General features: G+C 49.2%; 1 protein-coding gene and 1 long non-coding RNA gene across 2 annotated transcripts; both read right to left on the bottom strand.

The window, feature by feature from the left end:
• Positions 1–2,358: 2,358 nt before the first annotated feature.
• Positions 2,359–9,401, bottom strand: LOC130842890 (disintegrin and metalloproteinase domain-containing protein 21-like). Its single transcript, XM_057719432.1, is given in 4 exon segments — positions 2,359–3,621; positions 3,624–4,109; positions 4,112–7,590; positions 9,012–9,401. Coding segments are annotated over 3 exon segments (2,205 nt in total). The 5' UTR covers positions 4,800–7,590; positions 9,012–9,401; the 3' UTR covers positions 2,359–2,590.
• Positions 9,402–9,432: 31 nt separating this feature from the next.
• LOC130842892 (uncharacterized) lies at positions 9,433–24,210 on the bottom strand. Its single transcript, XR_009050625.1, has 3 exons — positions 23,666–24,210; positions 23,056–23,132; positions 9,433–9,470 (listed from the first exon to the last, which is right to left on the bottom strand). It is a non-coding gene; the product is annotated as an uncharacterized LOC130842892 (long non-coding RNA).
• Positions 24,211–25,779: the final 1,569 nt, after the last annotated feature.

The raw sequence follows: 25,779 nt of genomic DNA, 5'->3' as shown, positions 1-25,779 counted from the left end.
CCAGGAGCTGCTGTTTGTTAGCTCAGGTCCTGCTCTGAGGTGCTCAGGGTCAGCGCTGACCAGCAGGTGGGCCGGGGGCGCTCTGCAGCGAGGGCCGTGTGCACAGGTCCTGTCCGCCGAGCCCCGCCCGGGTGCCCGCCCAGGGGAGCTCCGTGTCCTGGGAGGGGCCTGCCCACGAGAGCCCCGTGCGCTGGGAGGGGCGGGTGGACGAGCTCCCTCTCTTTACAGCTGGCAGAGTTGCTTAGGATGCAGATGAAAATCAGTCGAGGGCAGAGGTCAGGAGCAGGGTCAGGGGTCCCTCGGGTGTGGCCACCCAAGGAAGTGAGTCCTGAGGTGCAGGGTTTATTGGGGTCTGTCAGGTCAACATGGGGGCCACCGTATGCACCTCGACTTTCAGCCCCTGTGGGGGACTCAGGAAGCCCCACCAGGCATCACGCCGTCAGCACACACCAGCCTGGAGCAAAGCCCGCAGAGCACGGACACTCGCATCAGACTCAACGTGACCTTCCGGAGCCAGGAGCAGAGGCCCGGCCTCTCTGGGGGCAGGTGAACCCACCCCACACAGGCCCCGGTGCAATGCCCGTTCCGTGTGGTCAGCATGGGTGCACGCAGGTCCGCCATTGCCCGTGTGCCTCAGCCTGTGACCACTGACCACACTGTCCTGTCTGCTCACAAGAGCGAGGCCAGTGGAGGGACAGTGGGGGCCTGGGGACAAAGCCGGGTCACAGTCAGCTGAGAAAGGGTCCAAGGAGCAAGAACGCGGCTGCCCTTGCCTGGTGAGCTGACGACGTCCACCCTCTTGTCAGTCACACCTCCACGCATCCCACCGTAGGCCTTCCTTTCCTGGGTCCTGGGGCAGGGTCATGCCTGGATGAAGCGTTTGGGAGCTTCTGGAAGTAACACTCGCCTGTCTGCACAAGGGGACTGAGGACACTGACCAAGGGTGGGCAGGTGTGGCAGCCACAAGAGCCCAGGAGATGGTCCCGGGTCAGCCCTGAGGCTGCACAGAGGCCCTGGAGCTGGGGGTGATCGCGGTTGGGACCAAGAACTTACCACCCAACAGGAGAAAGGCAGCAGGGGGAGGTGGACACCGTGCCCGATGGGAGGACGGAGAGAACAGCAGGCGGCGAGCGTATCTGGGCTGCTCTTTGCCGGCTGCTACCCGGCTCCGCCCGCAGCAGCAGAGCCTCGCCCCGCCCCGCCCCGCCCCGCCCCGCCCCCAGCGCCCCAGAACCCGGTTCTGCCCCCAGCACCCGAACCCTGCTCCCCCCTGGTTCTGCCCCCACCCCGCCCCCCGCCCCAGCATGGCTGGAAACCACCCGGTGTCCCGCCAGACCCCAGGCAGGAGAGGAAGGGAAGCCCCGTATACACGGCTGAGAACACCCGAGGGGGGCGTTCACGCTCGTCTTCACCCCGCAAGAAACCCGCACATTGAACTGCACGGTGATGGGGTTGCGGGGGGCAAGTGTGGGCGCCTGGAGCCGAGAGAGGAAGGTTTCCTGCGGGACAAGACCTCAGGGAGCCGGACAGGGACGGGGTAAACACGGACGGGGGTGGGCCTAGGACGGGGGGTGGGCAAGGGGATGGTCAGCGAGCGGCCCCACCGGAGCCCGGCCTGCATCTGCACGTAACCTGCTGCTCATCATGGTCTCGTTACAATGACATCAGCCTCCCAGACAAGCAGTGCCCAGCGTGCACCGACGCCAGGACCCTTCTGACCTGAGCTAAATACGGACAAAAATCCCTCCTTCCCGTGGGGAGCTGGAGCTGGAAGGAAAATCAGAGGATACGACTGCAAACTCCTCCTCCCGCAGGGACTAGTGCCCCCTTCATCGGTGCCTCTCACAGCCAGCTCGCCAGAGACCCAGCACAGCAGCTCCTCGTCCGCCCACCTGCTCTCCCGCTGAGAGCATGTTCTTGCTGAAACACCTTCTCACTGTACTCTCCTAACCTCCCTGCTTCGTCCACGGACGCTTTTGCGATGAGGCAAGAACCTCACATTCACTGGGAGCAGCGGGAACTGAGCCCGCGTCACGCTCACCCCGCAGACCGCAGCCAGCCCAGGAGGAGAGAGCCAGTGCTGGTGGCACGAGCCCTCTATTGCCCTGAACCCACTTTGGGTTTAGAGAAGGAGAGATGACATAGAATAGGAAAAACCCAGTGCTCAAGAGCACTAATTTGGAGAAATGTCTTGAATCTGCCCCTGAAGAAGCCCATGAAAACGTTCATCATTACTGGGACCTGTGAACTCAGGTCAAGATCCAGCTGCTGACTCAGGTCCTCTCTCCTGGCCAAAGTTTCAGGCTCAGCTTGCTCCCTTAGAGTTTACAACATATTAGAGGACACCAGCAAGCGGTTTTTCAAGGTTTATTTCAGAGCACTGATTGGCACCCTATCAAGGAGACCGGACGTGAGACCGTCCACGCCCCTCGACCGCCCCTGGTGTGTGGAAGTCCCCCATCATCCCCTGCAGACTTCTGGAACATGACCTTCAGCTCTGCCCTCTCGTTGCTGATTTCATCACATACATTGATATTACGTCTGTATTACCAATGGTTGTACAGGGGTCGGGAATCTGCTTTATAATTCACTAATTACCTACTGTGCCTTCCTGAACTCTGGAAGTCTTGACACTTTTAACACTGGAGGCCAAACCAAAGAGGAGTGCAGCTATGAAGGCATAAATGCGACCAAAGACTACTCTCAAATATACGACTGATTCTACACTTGTTTTAATGGAGCAAACTCTTCTGGAACTGGGTCCGCTGTCAATGCTCCCTCCAGCAGCTCTATTTAAGCACAGTGGAGGCTCCCAGCCTACATGGCAAAGGCAGTTCCTTCTGTTGTTGCAAATTCCTCTACGACTGCATTTCGTAGGGAGACAGTCATAAACTATTGCCTCTATACTAGCACTGCAGATGTTATTGTTGCAGAACTTCCCAGGAGCACAGGGGGTACCATTTCTCACATGACCAACATCACCTGTTTCTGGGGAATAGTGTCTGTCTACTCCCCAACACCAGACCCCTGAGATCTCTGACTGATGGAACGAAACACGCTCCTGCAACCGGGGAACATGAGTGACATTGCTACACTGCAGCCTTCCACACTTCATATCTGTGTCTTTACAAGCATGATATTCGAATTTTTCCTCAAATCTTGAACAGTGTCCAAACCGACTGCCTCTTTTGTTTATTGTATAGCAGACACCATCAGCATTTATAGACGGCGTTCCAGAGATTTCTCTGCAGTGCAGAGTGCGGTCAGTGCAGTTTCCGTGATAGCAGTAGCTTTCTTCAGTACAGGGCGTCCCATCCTGCAAATGAAAATCTTCCGGGCATTGATAAGTTTTTCCAAAACAGTACTCGGGAAGATCACATCTATTTTTAATTGGTCTGCAGAGTGTTCCAGGTTCAGAGTAGGTACAGTTTGTGCAGCATAGTCCTTCATTGCAAGTAGATCCTTCCTCAAACTTACAGTCTTGTTTACAGCATTTGTTGCTATAACACTGCTTGAAGGAGCCACAGTCACATTGCTCCAAACCCTCCACTCGATAGTTTCCACAACGCATTCTTGTCATGCTTTCATACAAAAAGCGCACCGTTGTGTTAAAGATACAATGGCCCAACATTCTACGATGTTCCGCAGGTGCGCAATGGAACAGTTACTGAAGGCATCTGTCATAGCGCGGTATGTTGCCATAAGGCAGGCGCTCCTTCTCACGCAGTAGCACTCATCCTTGTCACACCACAGACCAAAACTTCTCCCAGAGACTTGCGTTGTTACAACAGCTAACAGGAAATTATGTCTGCCTAGATAACCAACGAAGACTAGACTTCTTGGCTCACATAAAGTATGCATCTCTGGCTGGAAGAGACCTTGTGGTGATCCCTCACGAGTTATGATGAAGGTTGAAGTGGGATTTATAGCTAGTCTCAAGTTCCTGTTACAATAACGAGCATATGCACCATCTGGTACTCTATACTCATTCATGACAGTTGGGTCTCCTTCATTATATAGAAGGACTGCAATGAGATAGAACCTTACAGCAAGGCCTTGGTACATGGAGTCCATTAAATTAACGATATGTACTAGGTTTGCCACACAGTTACATTTTTGTACACACGATACACTGAATTAGAATATTGACCAAATCCTTTCATAAATCCCTGATGTGCGGCAAACACCCTAGCACCCACCCTGGGGGCTACGCTGACGTCTGCTTCAGGGAACAGTGGGTGCCTATCCTCCTTGTGTCCCGGTCCATACGCAGGTCCTGTTGCACCGGTGTCTGCCACTATCTGAGAAACCACATGTTCAAACCTTTCCGAATACTTGAGGGGTTTGATTTCGTAGGCAAGGTCATCCAACTTCATAATACCTTCGAGACCCCCATCGCACGTGTCCACAGCGACCATGGAGAAAGGAATCTCCTCCAGGTAGCCGAGGTAGTAAGAGTCTGAAGGGACGAAGGGCTAGTCCACCTGCAAGGCCTCTTGTTCATCCTGAGTCAGCAGCAGCAGGTGTCCGGGCCAAAATAACTTCTTGCACCGCATGTGGATAACGTGCCTCTGGCCCCCGAAGCACAGGCTGTAGGAGAGCCAGCCTGGCACCCGAACGCCTTTGCCTCGGTGCAGCTCCTTCCTGGGTATCACCACCTCCGAAGAGATGTAGCGCCATGAGGGACGGCCTTGAGAGCACAGGGCTGGAGCCAGCACCGCCCAGAGCCCAAGCAGCCGGAGGGCTGCCCTCAGGGGGACCTGGTCGTCTGCCAGCCTTGGGGCCCTGCTCACGGACATCTGCCAATGAGAACAGTTAAGAGCAGGAAACCAGAGGAGCCCGGTCTACACCCTCTGCTGTGGCCACGTCCGACCAAGGAGACAGTGGCAGAGAAAAAGGGGTTGCTGGGTGGGCCTCCTAATGGGATTAGGTAACAGTCCCAGGGCGTGGCAGTGGGTGGGCCTGGATGTGAGCTCAGCCAGGGCTGCAGTGGGAGAGCGGGAGGCTGCGCCCACGAGTGCTACCGTGGACTTGAGGGCTTTCTGGGTCAGCGTGTAGGGCAGGAGTCATCTTTCCCCAGTGCTCTGATGCTGCCTTCATTGTCACATTTTATTTTCCTTGCCCCCGCGGGTGAGGAGAGACACGGCTCCTGACCACGTGAGAGCCGCAGGGGGTGTTCCTCTAGTCCTTTTCTGTGGTTCTTTCCTGGACGGCGGCAGGTTCCTCCTATGCGTGTGCTGATCCCGTCTCTCCACTGTGCCCAAGGTAAGAACACAAATATTTCACTCTTGTGAAATTTTGTGCTTGTTTTGAGGGGAGGAAAAAAATCCAGTACCAGATCATGAGCAGAAGAAAACAATTCACTGACCTCCAAACTGAATATTTCCCTCTTCATTCACAAACAGTCCCGTCACTTAAACTGACTGTGCTCGGGGATGAGCTCCCAGGGCAGGACGTGTACCCCGTGCCCTCTGCCTGCTGCTCCAAGTCCCTCCCCGTCCTCATGCGCCCGCTCGTCCCGGACGGACCTACACCCTGGATACGTCTCCCTCTGAGAGCGAGAGAGCTACACGCGCGTCCACGTCCACGTGAGGGTCTTCACAGAGCGGAGGATGAGGACAATGGGCCCATACACATCTAATGATGTTTCCCTCACCCCCTGGTTCTGTGCAGGCCCAGAGCTTCACTCTAAGTGCCCACAGCTCTGCTCTCTCAAACGAATTCCCACGGACCTTCTGAATGTTAATTCTACTCTTTTAATGTATACCCTTACAAGACAATGTACTCCTTTCCTCCAGTCACCACTGAATTATGCTTACACACATGGCTGTTACCTGTTTGCCTTCCATTTCTTTCTTCTTCTCCCATCTTCTATCTGGGTCCATTTTCATTTTACTGTAAAGTTATATTTCACAATCTTTGGTGCCTGTCAGCTGACCATGGACTCTAACTTGTTTTTTCATACTATGCCTTCCATTAAAGTACTTTCTACAGCATGAAATGCTTTCCTCAGGCCCAGTTTCATAGGCACAGTTCTACGCACGTGCACTAATTCCCCCTTCAGAATCCAGAGGCCACAAGCCCTTCTGTCTGCCTACACATCATGATGAGAAGTCTGACTCAACTGCATATCGTAAACCACTTGAAGAGAATCAGACTTTTCTTTCAGAAATGGGATGATGGGATGAGGCCACGTGTCTGTGTGACTCAGGAGTTTTCTCTCTTCCCAGGTACCCAGGCTGAGAACCACATTGTACAAAGGTGTGAGGAAGAGGCAGTCTCCTTGGAGAGGCTCAGCCTCACCTGTGTCACCTATGTGTTCCCAGTTTCAGAATCTTTCCTGTGGTGGCTCCGCATGCACCCAGGGAAGGGACTGGAGCAGTCAGTGTGGTCTGGGCTCAGGGGCACCCTCAGGACTGCCTGGCCTCCAGTCCTGCGTCAGCATCTCCAGGTGCTGTCACCGCTGTGCAGTGCCAAGGCCAGGCATGCAGGCACGTACGACTGTGCCCAAGATGCTGCCGTCCAAGGGCACGGTGAGCCAGACCCAAACCTCCTCACAGGGGGAGGCGTGTGGCCTGCAGGTAACAATCAGGACCTCCCAGGAGATCTCGGGACCTCCAGAGGGAGGTCGGCGCTGCCAACACAAGGCTGTTCCCTGCCAGGGTCTGGGGCTTCCTCCCCTGAGAGCAGTGTGCCCCAGCCCAGCTCTGCCTCATGATTCTATGCGTCACTCTAAAACCTGAACTAGGAAGATATGCTGGCGGCCATCGGAGGAAAACACTGTCCCAGGCACGGAAGGCAGGGAGTCCCTCACCGTTGCTAACTCCTGTCCGTACATACCGATTAATTACCACAACTTCTGAAGCAAGTCCGCTAAATCCATGCCGTCACCGAAGCAGCACTACACGCACAGCTCCGAGCACAAGCTGCCAGCAAGCAGCACCGTAAAGTGCGCGGTGGGTACCGGGCCGCCTCAGCATCACACACCCAGGGCGAGAGAAGCAAGCCCTGGTGGCGGTGGTGGTGCTGGTGCTGGTGGTCGTGGTGGCGGTGCCGGCGGTGGTGGTGCTGGTGGCGGTGCTGGTGCTGGTGCTGGTGGCGGTGGCAGTGGCGGTTACTGCCTTGACACCACACTCACAGCACCAGCAGTATTCATCGTGGGCACCAAGGCCGTCCATAGGGACCCCCACCCCCACCAAAGCTTGAGAGACACGTTCCGTCTGAAGATGCCACAGGTACACAAGAAAGGAATTTGAAAAATGTATCACCTCCATGATTGAGGTGTCTCCTGAGAGCAGGGCAGGCCTCTCAAGCACATCGGAAATGGTTTGATAGCAGCAGCAATGGAGACAGATGAGGGTTTTTACTGTGGTTCCGGCGTGTGGGAGGGACGCGTGCTGCGCTCACAGACGGGGCTCATGTGGTTTTGATCTCCCACCTGCATCGAAGGAGGGAGAAGCTGTCTGTGCTTCTTACCAGGTTTCCCAGCAGTGGGCAGAGGAAGAAGAGGGGAATGAACTTTGTGTCAGCTCTCAAACATCCGAAAATAGAGTAGGACTATTTCTTCCACTTAACCCCTGTAAAAATTAACTGCAAAGAAAGGAGAAAAGGGCCATTACGGATAGAAAACAATCTGAGTTCTCAGAAAGTGGGGAGAATGAGTATATGCAGGTCAACAATCATCAGAAATAACAATAGAAAAGGAGTTCTTCGGTCTCTCCCCACTTCTAAGCACAAGGCTTCCAGTATGAAAATTCCCCTTCAAGCTCTAGGATGAAACCCAGCGCTGGGCTGTGGGAGCTCACAGCTCCCTCCGCAGACAGGGCTGAGGTCTCTGGGGAAGGCAGAGCCCTGGTGCAGCAGAAGATGAGACGGTTGGCTCTTCTCCTCTGCCTGGTGACACCTCCCCAAGGTGAGGGTCTCGGGAGTCTGACATGGGTCTGTGGGGGTGGTTGTGGCCGAAGGTGACTGACAGGGACGGATTCTCCTTGTCCCCGGAGTCCTGTCCCAGGTGCAGGAGTCCGGCCCAGCACAGAACCTTGCAGACCCTCTCTCTCAGCTGGGCTGTCTCTGGAGTCCTCATCCTAACCAGCGGTTATTGCTGGAGCTGGGACCCACCAGCCCTCGGGGAAGGGGCTGCACCGGTCGTCAGCCATATGCTAGAATGACGACCCAGCCCCAGCCCCAGCCCCAGCCCCTAGGAGTTAACTCCCCAACTCCAGAGACACCTCCAGGAACCAGTTCTCCCTGCAGCTGAGCTCTGTGACCACCGAGGGCACGGCTGCCGACTGCTCGAGGGACATGGGGAGGGGAGGTCCAGGTGAGCCCAGACAGGAACTTCCCTGCAGGGAGACAGGAGGGGCTGGGCTGCAGGTTTCACGAGGACCACCAGGCAGGGCTGAGGCCACCAGGGGATGCTCAGGACCCACTGAGCACAAAGACCAGCCCCACAAGCAGGTGCAGAGGAAGGTGGAGGTTTCCTGCCAGAGCCTGTGCTTCAATCTGCGTCTCACCATTTCTCGTAGACCCTCTCTACATTCATAATTCCTTGCCAGCTATAGATTTCTGATTAGAAACTTCTGCTATAACACAAGCATACAGTCTCACATGCACCAGTGCAGAGTGCCACTTACAGAGCCAGAAATGACTGCCGATGGCCACCAGGAGCAGGGCTGTGAGGAAGCCTAAGGAACCTGGTTGCTGGCTTCCTATCAGACTGGAAGAAGAGCCCTCAATAGAAATCCTAGACAAGGACAGTCTTTGCTGTCCTGGTCCCAGCCAGACAGTCTAACCCTGAACCAGTCCCTGAGAGAAGCTGATGGATTTTAAATCTAACCCTCCTCTCGCCCAGACTCAACGCTGAACAATGAACACCGATCAGGTTGTCTCTTCTTCTGTGAATCAGTTTTCTTTCTCCTTCATCTCTCTGTCCCCAAACCCTTCCTCCTTCCGCTCTCTGAAAAGGGGCCACGTCCTTTCTGTGGTCTAAACCCCAGGGGCAGACCCTTTACCTGGAGCTCAGGTGTGGCCCAGGCTGTGGCTCCTGCAGGCACCTGGGAAGGTGTGATGGGACTTTCGGACTCGCTGTGGACCCGGACGTGCCTGCTGTCTGCTGCGCATGCGCTCGCCAGGGAAGGTAAGTGGACACAAGTACTCAAAGGAGTGGTGTTTGTTTAGACACGGTGGGAAGTGGAGTTTGAACGCGTGCTGATCAGACTACTGTGGGGTCAGCACCCTGACCTGGGGCTTCGAGAAGAGCCTGATGGACACCCCGCTGTGCTGGGAGCTCTGGAGGACGGAGACTGTGGGGGCGGCGGGAGACCTGCAGTCCTCACGGGGCCAGACGTCAGGAGGGCCAGGCTGGAAATCTCGAGTCAGATGAAGCTGCTGTCCACTGTGGAATTTCGTCTTCTTCAGGTCTGCTGTGATGGAATCAAGCCCATCCAGGTTATCTGGGACAATCTTCCTACCTTAGAGTAGAAAGATGGTAGAATGTAACAACGCCTGCACAATACCTCCAGGGTAACGCCTGGATTCGCGTTTGACTAAATAACTGGAAAGCAGAGCCCAGGCAGGCGGACACGTCAAGCGGACCACTGCCATTGTTATTCCATATTTTATATGTGACACAAGAAGCAGGTTCACATTATCCACAGCTGTGCTACGATGTTGTTCAGGTATCGCAGGTCACCTAGAAAGCAGACATCACACATGGGCTCCGATTGCACAGAATTTGTTTTTAGGAAAGTGTGTGTGTGATGCTGAGAGTGACGTCGGCCCCGATGCAGCTCTGACCCTGAGTGATGAGAGAGACGTAAGGTTGGGTGGGACATCACGTGTCCTTCCGTCCAAGGAAGGGCCCGCTGGAGCGTCTTTGAGCCCAGGTCGTCCTTCGGAGGACGCCACGCCTCTCTGTGATGGCCCTGCCTCGGCATCGGCTGCGTGAGAACTGAGTGCAGACAGTTCACCATGGAGTTTGTGCTGAGCTGGGTTGTCCTTGCTGTTATGTTCCAAGGTCATTTGTGGAGAGCAAGAGATGCTGAGGATGTGAGTGGATGTGCGTGAGGGAATCGGTGGATATGTGACCGTCTCCCGACCAGGATGTCTCTGTGTGTGCAGGTGTCCCGTGTGAGGTGCTGCTGGGGGAGTCTGGGGGAGGCTTGGTGCAGCCTGGGGGGCCGCTGAGACGCTCCTGAGCAGCCCCTGGAGCCACCTTCAGTAGCTCCTGGATGAGCCGGGTCCGTCTGCCAGGCACCAGGGAAGGGGCAGGCACGCATCTCATCCATTAGTACTGGTAGTGGTAGCACTACCTATGCAGCCTCTGTGAAGGACCGACTCGTGACCTCCAGAGACGGTGCCAAGAACACACTGTATCTGCAAAGGGACAGCCTCAGCACCGTGGACAGGACCATGCATTACTGTGTGAGAGACACCGTGAAGGGAAATCAGTGTGAGCCCTGCAGGGAGACAGAAGGGGCTGGGCTGCGGGGTGTAATCAGGACACCAAAGAGTGCTCTGGACTCAGGAGCACGAGGTTATTCCCAGGGACAGGGTGGGTGCAGGGGGCTGAGCAGTGGACACCCTGGACAACAAGGAACCCCATCTTCACATTTATAATAAACTGTTGGGCCATTGTCCAAAAATTGTCCCCTTCAGTGTAAAAGTATCTGGGAATCTCTTGTTCACAGATACCCGAAATGTAAATCAAAATGACACATATTTCCGTGTACACTAAGACCTACAATGCCCTACTAGGGCACTACGTATTTCCTTTGGAGTTATAGACGTTACTAATAGTAAACCACACGTTTCATTTTCAGTACACACAGTGTAGGGCCTTGGAGTATCGCTCAGTAGGACCATCATGTCCCTGATAGGTCCTAGACACACGTCTTCTCCAATAACTCCTTTCCGAATTCCAGTCTGGCACGTAACCCCCTGAATGCTTCTCTCCCTCTCCCCATGGATTTATTTATTTTTTGATGTATTTTACTGTCTTTCCCCCACACCAAAAGGGTTGGACACCGCATCTAGGACACATAGTCTCCTGGAAGCATTAGCCATAACCTGTCCTGCAGGGCAGGTGGCTCATTTGATACGGGACCCTGTATGTCCACAACCAGAGCAAAGAGACTGGCCAAGCACACCAGCCTGCTGATTGCTGATGTAATTGGTAATGGCCTAGCTGCGTTCATCCAATTATAACCGGAAGCCCACTCTGCCACAAAGACACTGCTTCACACACCGTGGCAAATGCTGAGACCCACATCCACTGCAGCAGGAACTCACGCGGAGGTTCTCCAGTCCACATCCCAGATGACACCCCTGCAACTCAAGACCTTCCCACTGGTGATGACTTCATCCCGGATGCTAAATCCTGAGCCCCCGTCAAGCTTGTGGACGGCCCCTCCTAAGACACAAATGATGAGCACGTAACATTACTGCTTTCCTTCTTTTGATATTGGGATTTCTGTTACGTATTTGGGCTCGCCCTCTGCTTAGCCCACAACCCTGGTATAATCCTTGCTCTCTGCCAAAATGTACACCTTGGTTTTCCCAAGATTAAAGCAGAATCTGGAAGAGGTTACTCCTGTCTGTGCCATTCTGAACATTAATGGGGCTTTTTAGCAAATGGAACAGCTGGACATCCACATGCAAAAATGTGAATCTTGGCAAAGACCTTATAGTCTTCGCAGAACTTTACTGAAAATGGTTCACAGAGCTGAATGTAAAATTCAGAATTCTAAAACTCCTATGAGATACCACAGGAGAAAAACTAGATGATTTTGGATAGAATGAACAAAGACTTTTTAGACACAATACCAAGAGCACGATCCACAAAATAAATCATTGATGACCTAGATCCTATTAAGTGTAGAAACTTCTGCTCTGTGGAATGCAACAGCCAGACAATGAGAATACAAGCCACAGACTAGGATACATTGTTTGTAATGGGTTCAACTGGTAAAGTAGTGCTACCCAGTTATACAAAGAACACTTGAAACTCAGCGATATGAAAACGGAAAACCTGGCTGAAAAATGGGCCAAAGACCTGAACAGAAACTTCCCCAGTGGAGACAAACAGATGGTAAATGAGCACATGAGAAGCAGCCCGGCTTCACACGTGATCAGGGAAACGCACAGTAAAACCACGATGTGATAACTGTATGCAAGTATTCAAACAGCCACAATCTGGAACACAGACCACACTACATGCTGGCAAGGCTGTCGGAGGAAAGGAACTCATGCATTGCTGGTTGTAATGCAAAACAGTGCATCCTCTTTGGGAAACATTTCTGCAGTTTCTATGAAAGTAAACATGCTCTTACCATATGATCCAGCAATCATATACCTTGGTATTTACCCAAAGTCATAGAAAACACAGGTCCACATGACAGCGTGCACACAAACGTTTATATCAGCCTTATTCATGGTTGACAAAACTTGGAAGCCACCAAGATGTGCTGCAGTAAGTGAACAGATAAACAAACTATGATGTATCCAAACAATAGAATATTATTTGGCAATAAAAGAATGAAGACATGGAAGAGGCATGCATATTACTAAGTAAAAGAAGCCAATCTGAAAAGCTTCATATTGTATGCTTTTAACTTTGTGATATTCTGGAAAACACAAAACTATGGAGCCAATAAAAAGATCAGTGATTGTGTGGAGTTTGGGAAGAGGGAGATGGATGAACCGGTGACTTCAGAGGATTTTTAGGACAGGGAAATACCCCTTATGATTCCGTAAAACTGGACAACTGTCATACATTTGTAAAACCCCGTGAAACGTCCAACAAGACTGAACCCTAAGGGAAGCTATGGACTTGAGGTGATTGCACTGTGTCATGACGGTTCATCAGCTGTAAGAGATGTGCCGTCCGAGGGCACTGATAATGGGGGAGGCTGTGCATGTGTGGGAGTCAGTAGGTACATGGGATACCGCTGCCCTTCCCCCTCCCCCAACAATTACGCTATAAACCTAAAACTGCTCTAAAAAAATTAAATCTTATTTTAAAGAAAATAATGGAGATAAATGTATCCAGGAAGCACCAGCCTGCTTTCAGTCAACATTTTGACCCCTCTGGAGTAGGACAACCAGCTCCTACTCCACCCTTGGCTATACACAAACACAAACACATTGTATCTATGTGCCACATGTTCTTTATCCATTCATCTGTTGCTGGGCATTTAGGTTGCTTCCATGTCCTGGCTATTGTCAACAGTGCTGCAATGAACATTGTGGTACATGTTTCTTTTTGGATTATGGTTTTCTCAGGGTATATGCCCAGGAGTGGGATTGCTGGGTCATATGGTAGTTCTATTTTTAGTTTTTTAAGGAACCTCCATACTGTTTTCCATAGTGCCTGTACCAATTTACATCCCCACCAACAGTGCAGGAGGGTTCCCTTTTCTCCACACCCTCTCCAGCATTTATTGTTTCTAGCTTTTTTGGTGATGGCCATTCTGACCGGTGTGAGGTGATACCTCATTGTGGCTTTGACTTGCATTTCTCTAATGATTAGTGATGTTGAGCATCTTTTCATGTCTTTGTTAGCCACCTTCATGTCTTCTTTGGAGAACTGGCTATTTAGGTCTTCCACCCATTTTTGGATGGGGTTATTTGCTTTTTTGATATTGAGCTGCACAAGCTGCTTGTATATTTTGGAGATTAATCCTTTGTCAGTTGTTTCATTGGCAAATATTTTCTTCCATTCTGATGGTTGTCTTCTTGTCTTATGGTTTCATTTGCTGTGCAAAAGCTTTTAAGTTTCATTAGGTCCCTTGGTTTATTTTTGTTTTTATTTCCATTATTCTAGGAGGTGGGTCAAAAAGGATCTGGCTTTGATGTATGTCATAGAGTGTTCTGCCTATGTTTTCCTCTAAGAGTTCTATAGTGTCTGCCCTTACACTTAGCTTTTTAATCCATTTTGAGTTTATTTCTGTGTATGGCATTAGGGAGTGTTCTAATTTCATTCTTTTACATGTAGCTGTCTAATTTTCTCAGCACCACTTATTGAAGAGGCTGTCTTTTTTCCATTGTATATTCTTACCTCCTTTGTCAAAGATAAGGTGCCAATATGTGCATGGGTTTATCTCTGGGCTCTCTATTCTGTTCCATTGATCTACATTTCTGTTTTTGTGCCAGTACCATACTGTCTTGATCACTGTAGCCTTGTATTATAGTTTGTAGTCAGGGAGCCTGATTCCTCCAGCTCCAGCTTTCCTTCTCAAGATTGCTTTGGCTGTTTGCAGTCTTTTGTATTTCCATACAAATCATAAGATGTCTTGTTCTAGTTCTGTGAAAAATGCCATTGGTAATTTGATAGGGATTGCACTGAATCTGTAAATTGTTTTGGGTAGGATAATCATTCACACAATGTTGATTCTTCCAATCCAAGAACATGGTATGTCCCTCCATCTATTTATATCATCTTTGATTTCTTTCATCAGTGTCTTATAGCTTTCTGCATACAGGTCTTTTGCCACCTTAGGCAGGTTTATTCCTAGGTATTTTATTCTTTTTGTTGCAATGGTAAATGGGAGTGTTTCCTTTATTTCTCTTTCTGATCCTTCATTGTTAGTATATAGGAATGCAAGAGATTTTTGTGCATTAATTTTGTATGCTGCTACTTTACTAAATTCATTGATTAGTGCTAGCAATTTTGTGCTAGCATCTTTAGGGTTTTCTATATATAATATCATGTCATCTGCAAAGAGTGACAATTTCATTTCTTCTTTTCCAATTTGGATTCCTTTTATTCCTTTTTCTTCTCTGACTGTGGTGGTTAAAACTTCCAAAACTATATTGAATAATAGTGGTGTGAGTGGGCACCCTCGTCTTGTTCCTGTTCTTAGAGGGAATGCTTTCAGTTATTCACCATTTAGAATCATGTTGGCTGCCGCTTTGTCATATGTGGCTTTTATTATGTTGAGGTAATTTCCTTCTATGCCCAGCTTCTGGAGAGTTTTTATCATAAATGGATGTTGAATTTTGTCAAAATCTTTTTCTGCATATATTGAATTATCGTGGTTTTTATCCTTCAATTTGTTAATGTGATGTATCACATTGATTGATTTGCATATATTGAAGAATCCTTGCATTCCAGGGATAAAGCCCACTTGATCATGGTGTATGATCCTTTTAATGTGCTGTTGGATTCTGTTTGCTAGTATTTTGTTGAGGATTTCTGCATCTATATTCGTCAGTGATATTGGCCTGTAATTTTTTCTTTTTGTGACATCTTTGTCTGGTTTCGGTATCAGGGTGGTGGTGGCCTCGTAGAACAAGTTTGGAAGTGTTCCTCCTTCTGCTATATTTTGGAAGAGTTTGAGAAGCATAGGTGTCAGCTCTTCTCTAAATGTTTGATAGAATTTGCCTGTGAAGCCATCTGGCCCTGGGCTTTTGTTTGTTGGGAGATTTTTAATAACACTCTCAATTTCAGGGTTTGTGATTGGTCTGCTCATGTTTGCTATTTCTTCCTGGTTCAGTCTTGGAAAATTGTACTTTTCTAAGAATTTGTCTGTTTATTCCAGGTTATCCAATTTATTGGCATATAGTTGCTTGTAGTAGTCTCTCATGATCTTTTGTATTTCTGTTGTGTCAGTTGTTACTTCTCCTTTTTCAGTTCTAATTATGTTGATTTGCATCTTCTTTTTTTCCTTATTAGTCTGGTTAATGGTTTATCAATTTTGTTTATCTTCTCAAAGAACCAGCTTTTAGTTTTATTGATCTTTTCTATTGTTTCCTTGATTTCTTTTTCATGTATTTCTGATCTGATCTTTAGGATTTCTTTCCTTCTGCTCACTTTGGGGTTTTTTAGTTCTTCTTTCTCTAATTGTTTTAGGTGTAAGGTTAGGTTGTTTATTCAAGGCTTTTCTTGTTTCTTGAGGTAGGACTGTATTGCTATAAACTTCCCTCTTAGAACTGCTTTTGCTGCATCTCATAGGTTTTGGGTCATGTTTTCATTGTCATTTGTTTCTAAGTATTTTCTGGTTTCCACTTTGATTTCTTCAGTGATTTTTTGGTTGTTTAATAGTGTATTGTTTAGCCTCCATGTGTTTGTAAGACTTGATTTGTGACCCAAGATGTGACCTATCCTGGAGAATATTCCATGTGCACTTAAGAAAGTGTATTCTGTAATTTTTGAATGGAATGTCCTATAAATATCAATTAAGTTGAGATGGTCTAATGTGTCATTTAAAGTTTGTGTTTCATTATTTATTTTCTGTTTGGATGAGCTATCCATTGGTGTAAGTGGGATGTTAAAGTCTCCCACTATTATTGTGTTACTGTCAATGTCCCCTTTTACGGCTGTTAGCATTTGCCTTATGTATTGCAGTGCTCCTATGTTGGGTGCATAGATATTTACCATTGTTTTATTTTCTTCTTGGATTGATCTCTTAATCATTATGTAGTGTCCTTCCTTGTCTCTTGTAATAGTCTTTAAAGTCTAATTTGTCTGATATGAGTATTGCTACTCTGGCTTTCTTTTGACTTCCACCTGCATGGAATATCTTTTTCCATCCCCTTACTTTCAGTCTGTATGTATCCCTAGGTCTGAAATGGGTTTGTTGTAGACAGCATATATAAGGGTCTTGTTTTTGTATCCACTCAGCCAGTCTGTGTCTTTTGGTTGGAGAATTTAATCCACTTACATTTAAGGTGATTATTGAAATGTATGTTCCTATTATCATTTTCTTAATTGTTTTGGCTTTGTTTTTGTAGGTCTTTTCCTTCTCTTGTGTTTCCTCCCTAGAGAAGTTCCTTTAGCAGTTGTTGTAAGGCTGGTTTGGTGGTGCTGAATTCTCTTAACTTTTGCTTGTCTGGAAAGCTTTTGATTTCTCTGTCAAATCTGAATAAGATTCTTGCTGGGTAGAGTATTCTTGGCTGTAGGTTTTTCTCTCTCAAGACTTTAAGCATGTCCTGCCACTCCCTTCTGGCCTGCAGAGTTTCTGCAGAAAGAACAGCTGTTATCCTTATGGGTTTTCCTTTATATGTTATTTGTTGCTTTTCTCTTGTTGCTTTTAATATTTTTTCTTTGTGTTTAATTTTTTTTAGTTTGATTAATATGTGTCTTGGTGTGTTTCTCCTTGGGTTTATTCTGTATGGGACTCTCTGTGCTTCTTGGACTTGATTATTTCCTTTCCCATGTTGGGGAAGTTTTCTACTATAACCTCTTTAAATATTTTCTCTGAACCTTTCTTTTCTCCTTCTTCTGGGATGCCTATGATTTGAATGTTGGTGTGCTTAATGTTGTCCCTGAGGTCTCTAAGACTGTTTTCCATTATTTTTATTTTTTTTCTTTTTTCCTGCTCTGTGGCAGTTATTTCCACCATTCTATCTTCCAGCTCACTTACTCGTTCTTCTGCTTCAGTTATTCTGCTGTTGAATCCATATAGAGTATTTTTAATTTCAGTTACTGTGTTGTTCACTACTGTCTCTTTGCTCTTTAGTTTTTCCAGGTCCTTATTAAATGTTTCTTGTATTTTCTCTATGCTGTTTTCAAGATTTTGGATCATCTTTACTATCATTACTCTGAATTCTTTTTCAGGCAATTTGCCTATTTCTTCTTCATTTATTTGGTCTTGTGGGGTTTTATCTTGCTTCTTTGCCTGCAAGGTGTTTGTTTTCTCATTTTGTCTAATTTATAGTATTTGATGGCTCCTTTCCCTATGCTGCCTAGTAGTAATTGCTCTTCTTTCTTTTCTCTGTCCCCTGTGGTGGGGTTGGTCCAGTGTATTGAGTAGGCTTCCTGATGGGAGGGTCTGGTGCCTGCTTTCTGGTGTGTGGATCAGAGTCTTTTCCCTCTGATGAGCAGGGCCATGTCAGGTGGTGTGTTTTAGGGTATCTGTGAGCTTAGTATGGCTTTAGGTAGTCTGTGTGCTGATGGATGGGTTTGTGTTCCTGTCTTGTTTGTAATTTGGTGCGACGTATCCAGCACTGGCAATTGCAGGCAGGGGTGAAGCCAGGTCTTAGACTCTGATAGAAGCCTCCAAGAGAGTTCTCTCAATTAATATTCCCTGTGGCTGAGGACTTCCTAGTGCTCTAGCATCCTGAACTCAGTGCTCCCTCCCCAGAGCCTCAGACTTGACTTCTGCTTGAGGAATCCAGACTCCACAGGTCGCTCATCACGGCAATAAAGAGGATTAAAAAGGACTATCCAAGCCCCAGAATAATGGTAAAAGGTTAAGTCAAACAAACAAATACTGAATCAAGGAAACATGTATATGCATAAGAAAAACAAAAAAAAAGAACCCAATAAAACATAAAGCACTAGAACAACCAGACAGAAGAACCCCAGAACACAATCAGAAAATTTAAGACCAGCAAAATTCAAAACCAGTAAAAAACATAACCTAAGCACAGTGCCAACTAAAGACTGATGCAAAGAAACAAAACAAACTGACAACCATGGTAAAAAAAAAAAAAAAAAAAAAAAAAAAGAACAGAGGAATTGTGAAAACAAGGACAAAATATAACAGGGACCAAATAGAAACAAGGACCAAATATAACATAGAGCAAGAGAACGACCAGATAGACTGAAGAGCCTCAAAACGAAATCAAACAATTAACATTAGAACCAAGATAAAGACAAAACCTAAAAACAAAAACTAATGCAGTGTGTCGTCTCAAGAATAAAGCAAGGAAACAGAGCAGACCAATAATATCGATTAAAAGTATAATAAGATAAACTAAACAAAATAAAATAAAAAGGGATAAAACACAGAGCAACAGAAAAGCATAGTATACCTGGAAATACAAAAAGGAAAAGAAAAAAATAGAAATGTATTAAAGATAAAGGAGAAAATAAGATAGGGGAGATAAACTCAGCTCTACAGAAAAGCTAACTAGAGAGAGAAATACATAAAAAGGATAAAAATGAAAAGTTAAAAATAAACTCTAAAAGCTATGTTATAAAACATGAAGATCCCTTAGGACTAAGATTGTAATTTTAAAAAAGCCAGAAGTGACAACAGAATGGGTCAAATCTATGTAATTAATAGTAATAATTCTGTTTCCTTGAGATCTCAGCTGTAACTGTCCTTGTACACACCTTGAGCCTCAGGCCACCTTCACCTCCCCAGGAGGCCCTCTTCTGCCTCTGGGTTGGACTCTGGACCTTCTGTGGGTCCTTTAGCGTGCACTTGAGCTCTCATCTGGCCCAATTCCTGTGTGTGCTTGCTCCCAAAGTCCACAGCTGCCACAGCTAGACCTTTTTCATTTGTGGGAACATTCATTGCCTACTTAGATATTCCAAACACATAGGGTCTACCTAGCTGATCACGTTGTTTTAGTCTGCAGCTTGTATATCTGATGGAAAGATCTTAGAACCTCTTCCTTAGTCCCCCTGTCCCTGGTGTTCAGCTTTGGCTTTGTCCCCACTTCTGCATGTGGTCCAACCACCGGAGTCTGGTCCTGAGGCTACCTTGGAGCTCTTGGGTCTGCCTCAGTGAGGGTTTCCTTTATTGTTTATCTGCAGATGCCCAGTTATACCTGGATCTTTGTAGTCCTTTCTGGTGTCCAAGGCTCTCTGCTAGCATTCAGCTGCTTTTCTGCAGGAATTATTGCTTCTTTTGATGTATTCCTGATGCATCTGTGGAGAGAGATGCACTCCACATCCTTCTACTTCACCACCATCTTCCCTCCCATTTTTTTCCTTTTCCTTTGTGCTTCCTCTAGTTTCACTTGCTCTTAGGGTGCCAAATGTAGAGGCCTTATACCCAGCCCTTCAGACCTGAGTTTCCTGTGCAAACTGGCTGCACAGGACACTTCAGCTCCAGAGGCCGTGTTCCCAAGCACTGCGCACACACTGTGATTCAAGACAGGGGTGGTGGCCGAGTGCAGAGATCAGGATGTAAATTCTTAAAAGCCACTAATGAAAACAGAATGCAGGTGCCTTTAAAAGGCAAAAATTGAGCTACCATATATTCGGGCTGACCCACTACTGGACCTATAACCTGAGAAGACCAGAATCAAAAAGACACAGGCAGGGACTTCCTAGGTGGTATACTGGTTAAGAATCCACCTGACAATGCAGGGGACATGGGTTTGAGCCCTACTCTGGGAAGATTTCACATGCCACGGATCAACTAAGCCCATTCACCACAACTAATGAGCCTGTGCTCTAGAGCCCATGAGCCACAACTATTGATCCCATGTGCCACAACTCTTGAAGCCCAAGCACCTAGAGCCTGTGCTCCACAACAAGAGAAGCCACTACAATGAGGAGCCCACACTTGCAGCAACTAGAGAAAGCCCAAGTGCAGCAACGAAGACCCAATGCAGCCAATAAATAAATAAAAATAAATTTATTTATTTATTTAAAAAAAAAGAAGACACAGGCACCCAAACATCTACTGCAGCAAGATTTACAATAGCCAAGCCATGGAAGCAACCAATACGGCCATCAACAAATGAATGGACAAACAAGAACTGGTACATGTACACAATAGAATATTAGCCATGAAAAAAGAATGAAACAATGTCATTTGCAGCACCTTAGATGAGCCTAGAGATCATCATATCATCATACTACGTGAAGTCAGAAACAGTAGAGAAATATCATATGATATCACTTACAGGTGGAACATAAAAATTGATACCAATGAACTAATTTACAAAAATGAAACAGACGCACAGCCTTAGAAAACAAGCATATGGTTACCAAAGGGGAAAGAGGGTGTAAGGGATAAATTAGAAGGTTGGGATGAACTTAATCACATAAATACATATAAAATAGATAATCAACAAGGACCTACTGTATAGCAAGGGAGGTGTACTATACACTCTATAATAACATATCTGAAAAGAAACCACAGACAAATAGACATATGTATATGTATAACTGAACAAGATTCTGTACACCTACAACCACAGCATTGTAACTCAGCTTAACTTCAATAAAAAATAAAAATTAAATTAAAAACAAAAAGTAATGAGACAAGTTTTGGGGTATTTTTTCTGGCACACTCGTCTCTAATATACAACGCAGAAACATGACTTCAATTAAGGCTCTGGTTACCATAGTAACCAGAGTTGGGCATGGGAAATCCTGCCCTCTTGTGGACATTTTCCATAACAGCAACTTTAAAACCAGCACCTATGGGCACTTAATATTCACAAAGACTGCAGGTCTGTAAATGACCCCTGCCCTTAATAAATGATCTGGGGTAGATAATCGCAAAAAAATTCAGAACAGGGTAGACTTTCGAGAAGCCAATGTCAACAGCTAAATTTTACTCATGCAGTTTCAAAAAAAAAGCACATGAGGGGCTTCCTAGGTGGCACAGTGGTTAAGAATCCACCTGCCAATGCAGGGGACACGAGTTCAATCCCTGCTCCAGGAAGACCCCACATGCTGCGGAGCAACTAAGCCCATGTGCCACAACTATTGAGTCTGCACTTTAGAGCCCGTGAGCCACAACTATTGAGCCCATGTGCTGCAACTACTGAAGCCCACGCACCTAGAGCCTGCGCTCCGCAACAAGAGAAGCCATGGCAATGAGGAGCCCGTGCACCACAACGAAGAGTAGCCCCCACTCACTGCAACTAAAAGGAAGCCCACGCACAGCAAAAAAGACCCAACACAGCCAATAAAATAAATAAGTAAATGCACATGAAAAGATGTTCAACATCACGACTGCAGAGGTGTCACCTTGCCCGAGACAGGATGCCCATCATCAGAAATTCTAAAAACAATAAATGCTGCAGAAATCTTGGAGAAAAGAGAATACTCTTATACTGCTGGTGTGATGTAAATTTGTAAAAGCCATTATAGAATACCATAGGGAAGTTACTTTAAAAGGTAAAACTCGGGCTACCATATGAACTGGCTACAATACAGAACATTATGGAATTGCCTTTAAAAGCTAAAAAGAGACCTACCACGTGAATCAATAGTCCCACCCCTCAGAGTGCGTGTGGAGAAAACCAGAATCTGAAAACAAAACGCACCCAACAGTGCACGGCAGCACCATTTATAATAGCCAAGACATGGAGTCCAACAAAATATCCATAGACAGATGAATGGATCAAGAAGTGATACATGTACGTGATGGAACATGACTCAGGCATGTAGAAGAATGAAATAATGCCACTCTCAGGAAAAAGTTAAACCGAGAGAAGTTATACACAGAGGAGAAGCCACATGAAGATGAAGGCAAAGATGGGACAGATGCCTGGAGCCCCCAGAAGCTGGAAAAGGCAGGAAGAACCCTATCCTGGAGCCTCTGCAGGGACCTCAGCCCTGCAACACCTTGATCTCAGATGTCTGGTCTCCAGGACTGGGGAAGAATGAATTCCTGTTGCTTTAAACCACCCAGCTTGCGGTCCTTTGTTACAGAAACCACAGAACAGTCACACAGGCCCTGCTCTGTAGGACCCTGGAAGTGCGGGTCTCGCTAAAGGCAGACAGAAGCCAGATTGCGGAACCCCTAGAGTCAGCATTGGGCCCCCAGAAATTCTAAAGTGCTGGCTGGACACCAGAACATTGAGGGGTCAAGTCTGAAGCCCATCCCTAAGGGTGCCGGCTGCACACGGCCTCCCCGGGTTCTTACACCTGTGCATGTGGGGTATTTCCATCCTGATTCAGGACCTTTGCTGTCACCATTCACGGTGATACTTAAGAACCCGCCAGTTACACAGGTGAAAACCCTATCAGGACACTTGCTACACGGATGAACAAGCCTGAAGTTGGTCAGAGGTGGGGACTTTCTCACCAGCCAGCAGCCCCCCACGAGCAGCGTCCGCATTGGAAACCTGGTGGACCATGCGGAGGTGCCTCGGAGTAAACATTACCTGACCCCCAGGCCAGCTGCTCCTGAACCTTATCCACCCTCCCCAGGTGAAACCCCTGGATATGTGCAAGGACCTTACAGGCTGGAGGAAAGGGCTCGGAGCCACTCCCGTGACAGCACGCTTGCTGAGCTGGCTGCTGCAGGCCATGCGGGATGGTCCTGGCCCCGGGGCCTCTGCTGGAAGCTTTCCATTTCCCTACCTGACTTACCCCTCCTGGCCTGGCCCTCCCTGCCTTTTTTCTCACTTCCTCACCTCTGCCCGGGGAGACGTTCCAACGGCAGGTATGGGTGACACATCCTCTTCCTTAGCAGGTGGCAGCCTGGCAACTCCTGCAGAAAGTCCAACAGAGCCCCACTCAGACCGGCCACCCACAAAGCCGTGGCCCCTCACTGCCTCCCACCAGCCCAGCCCCGCGGCTACTGACGGAGCAGAGAACACGGCGTCCGGTACAGCAGCAGGTGCGCTTGCTGCCGGGAGGGGGTGTTTATGTAGACCTCAACCCAGGCACACCTGGGGAGGCCTGGCTGGCTGGGTCAGGCTGCCCGGGCCAGCCAATCCTCGCCCATTAGGGGCTCATCGTTGAGAAAATGGGCCTTGCTGCACTGGCCTGGTGCAAGGAACAGGTGTGGGGCCTGAGGGTCAGGATGGACATGGGGCTGCAGCTCTGGCTTGTTTTCTAATCACACGGGCCCATGAGTGGGAGACAATTTCTAGAACACCCTCTCCTCACAAGAGGACTCCAGGAGTCAGGGAGAGGAGGGGTGTTGGGTGGAGACAGGGGCCTGCTACCCTAGGTACAGTAGAAGCCTCTGGAAGACCCAGTGGAGGGAGGCCACACAGAGTAAAGCCCAGGGTCACAGACCTGTCCAGGAGCTGCTGTTTGTTAGCTCAGGTCCTGCTCTGAGGTGCTCAGGGTCAGCGCTGACCAACAGGTGGGCCGGGGGCGCTCTGCAGCGAGGGCTGTGTGCACAGGTCCTGTCCGCCGAGCCCCGCCCGGGTGCCTGCCCAGGGGAGCTCCGTGTCCTGGGAGGGGCCTGCCCACGAGAGCCCCGCGCGCTGGGAGGGGCGGGTGAACAAGCTCCCTCTCTTTACAGCTGGCAGAGTTGCTTAGGATGCAGATGAAAATCAGTCGAGGGCAGAGGTCAGGAGCAGGGTCAGGGGTCCCTCGGGTGTGGCCACCCAAGGAAGTGAGTCCTGAGGTGCAGGGTTTATTGGGGTCTGTCAGGTCAACATGGGGGCCACCGTATGCACCTCGACTTTCAGCCCCTGTGGGGGACTCAGGAAGCCCCACCAGGCATCACGCCATCAGCACACACCGGCCTGGAGCAAGGCCCGCGGAGCGCGGACACTCGCATCAGACTCAACGTGACCTTCCGGAGCCAGGAGCAGAGGCCCGGCCTCTCTGGGGGCAGGTGAACCCACCCCACACAGGCCCCGGTGCAACGCCCGTTCCGTGTGGTCAGCATGGGTGCACGCAGGTCCGCCATTGCCCGTGTGCCTCAGCCTGTGACCACTGACCACACTGTCCTGTCTGCTCACAAGAGCGAGGCCAGTGGAGGGACAAAAGGGGTGGGAACAAAGCCGGGTCACGGTCAGGCTGGGTGAGAAAGGGCCCAAGAACTGAAAACCCGGCTGCCCTTGCCTGGTGAGCGGAGAGCTGACATCCACCCTGTGGTCAGCCTGTGTCCCCATATCCCGCAGTACGGCTGCCCTTCCTGCGTCCTGGGGCAGGGTTATGCCTGTGCATACAGCACGACGCACAGCAGTGCATGCAGCAGGCATGTAGTCAGGGCTTAGTGACAATGGAACATCCCAATGGGACACGGGACCGACCCTGGCGAGGATGCTGGGGTGAAGTGTTTGGGAGCTTCCGGAGGGAACGCTCAGCTGTCACCACAGGTGGACTGAGGCCATTCACCAAGGGTGGGCAGGCGGGGGAGCCCAGGAGATGGTCCTGGGTTCAGCCCTGAGGCTGCACAGAGACTGGAGCTGGGGGTGATGGCACTGGGGAGGAAGAACTTACCACCTGGCAGGAGACAGGCCAGCCAGGCAGCAGGGGAAGGGGAACACTGTGCCCGACGGGAGGATGGAGAGCCCAGCAGGCCCAGCGACGGGCATGGGCATCTGGGCTGCTCTTTGCTGGCCAGCACCCGACTCCGTCCGCCGCCAGCTCCGCTCCCAGGGCTCGCCACCCCACCCACCCCGCCCCGGCATGGCTGGAAACTACCCCGCGTCCAGCCAGACCCCAGCCAGGAAGAGAAGACCCATGCACACCCTTACCTGATTACTATGCCCAAAGGTGGCCTTTAAAGTCAGTCTCCCCCCTGGCTCTGATTCTACACGGAATGGTGCAGACAGCCATGCAGGAGGAGCAGATCAGCATCCCTGGTCAGGGACACACAGTAGCCACTCCCAGAAGAGGGTACCCATGATGGCCCAGGAATTGGGGCAGAAGTGTTACCTGCTCGGATGTAAGAGGTCCAGCCAGCAGGAAGTGCTTGTTTTGTGCATGTGATCTGAGGTCAGGTCTGGGCATACCTCAGCCAGGTGTGCACAGGTGTGTTCGGACAGCAGATTGGAGATGTGAGGGCACCTGGGCTCCCCAGCAAAACCTCCAGGCCACATTTAGCCCCCAACCAATCACTTCGGCTAGTCCGCCTACCCACCCTCCACCCCCACCTCCTGCACGCTCAGGGGAGGCTTCCTCTAACAGGGCCCCTTGGCTGGAGACAGGGACCACTCACCTGAGGACCCGCATGTGCTGCAATAAGGCCAACCCTACTCCAAAACACGCATCCTTACCCCTCCTTCTGTGGGGCATCGGGTGCCTCCCAGTCTTCCCACATGGCATCCGGGGCCTTGTCTCCAAATGCCACCACTGCCTGGAATGAGCCCGTGTCCACGGGAAGAAGAGTCAAAGGGGCATGGCAGGAGTCAAATGGAAACCGGTGGAGAGAGGGAGCCCGGGAGGAGAGA

The sequence above is a fragment of the Hippopotamus amphibius genome, unplaced genomic scaffold (genome assembly GCF_030028045.1).
Source record: "Hippopotamus amphibius kiboko isolate mHipAmp2 unplaced genomic scaffold, mHipAmp2.hap2 H_1, whole genome shotgun sequence".
In the NCBI taxonomy this organism is placed as follows: Eukaryota; Metazoa; Chordata; class Mammalia; order Artiodactyla; family Hippopotamidae; genus Hippopotamus; species Hippopotamus amphibius.
Note: the sequence above shows the minus strand (reverse complement) of the source record. Positions and strands in the feature narration are given on the sequence as shown.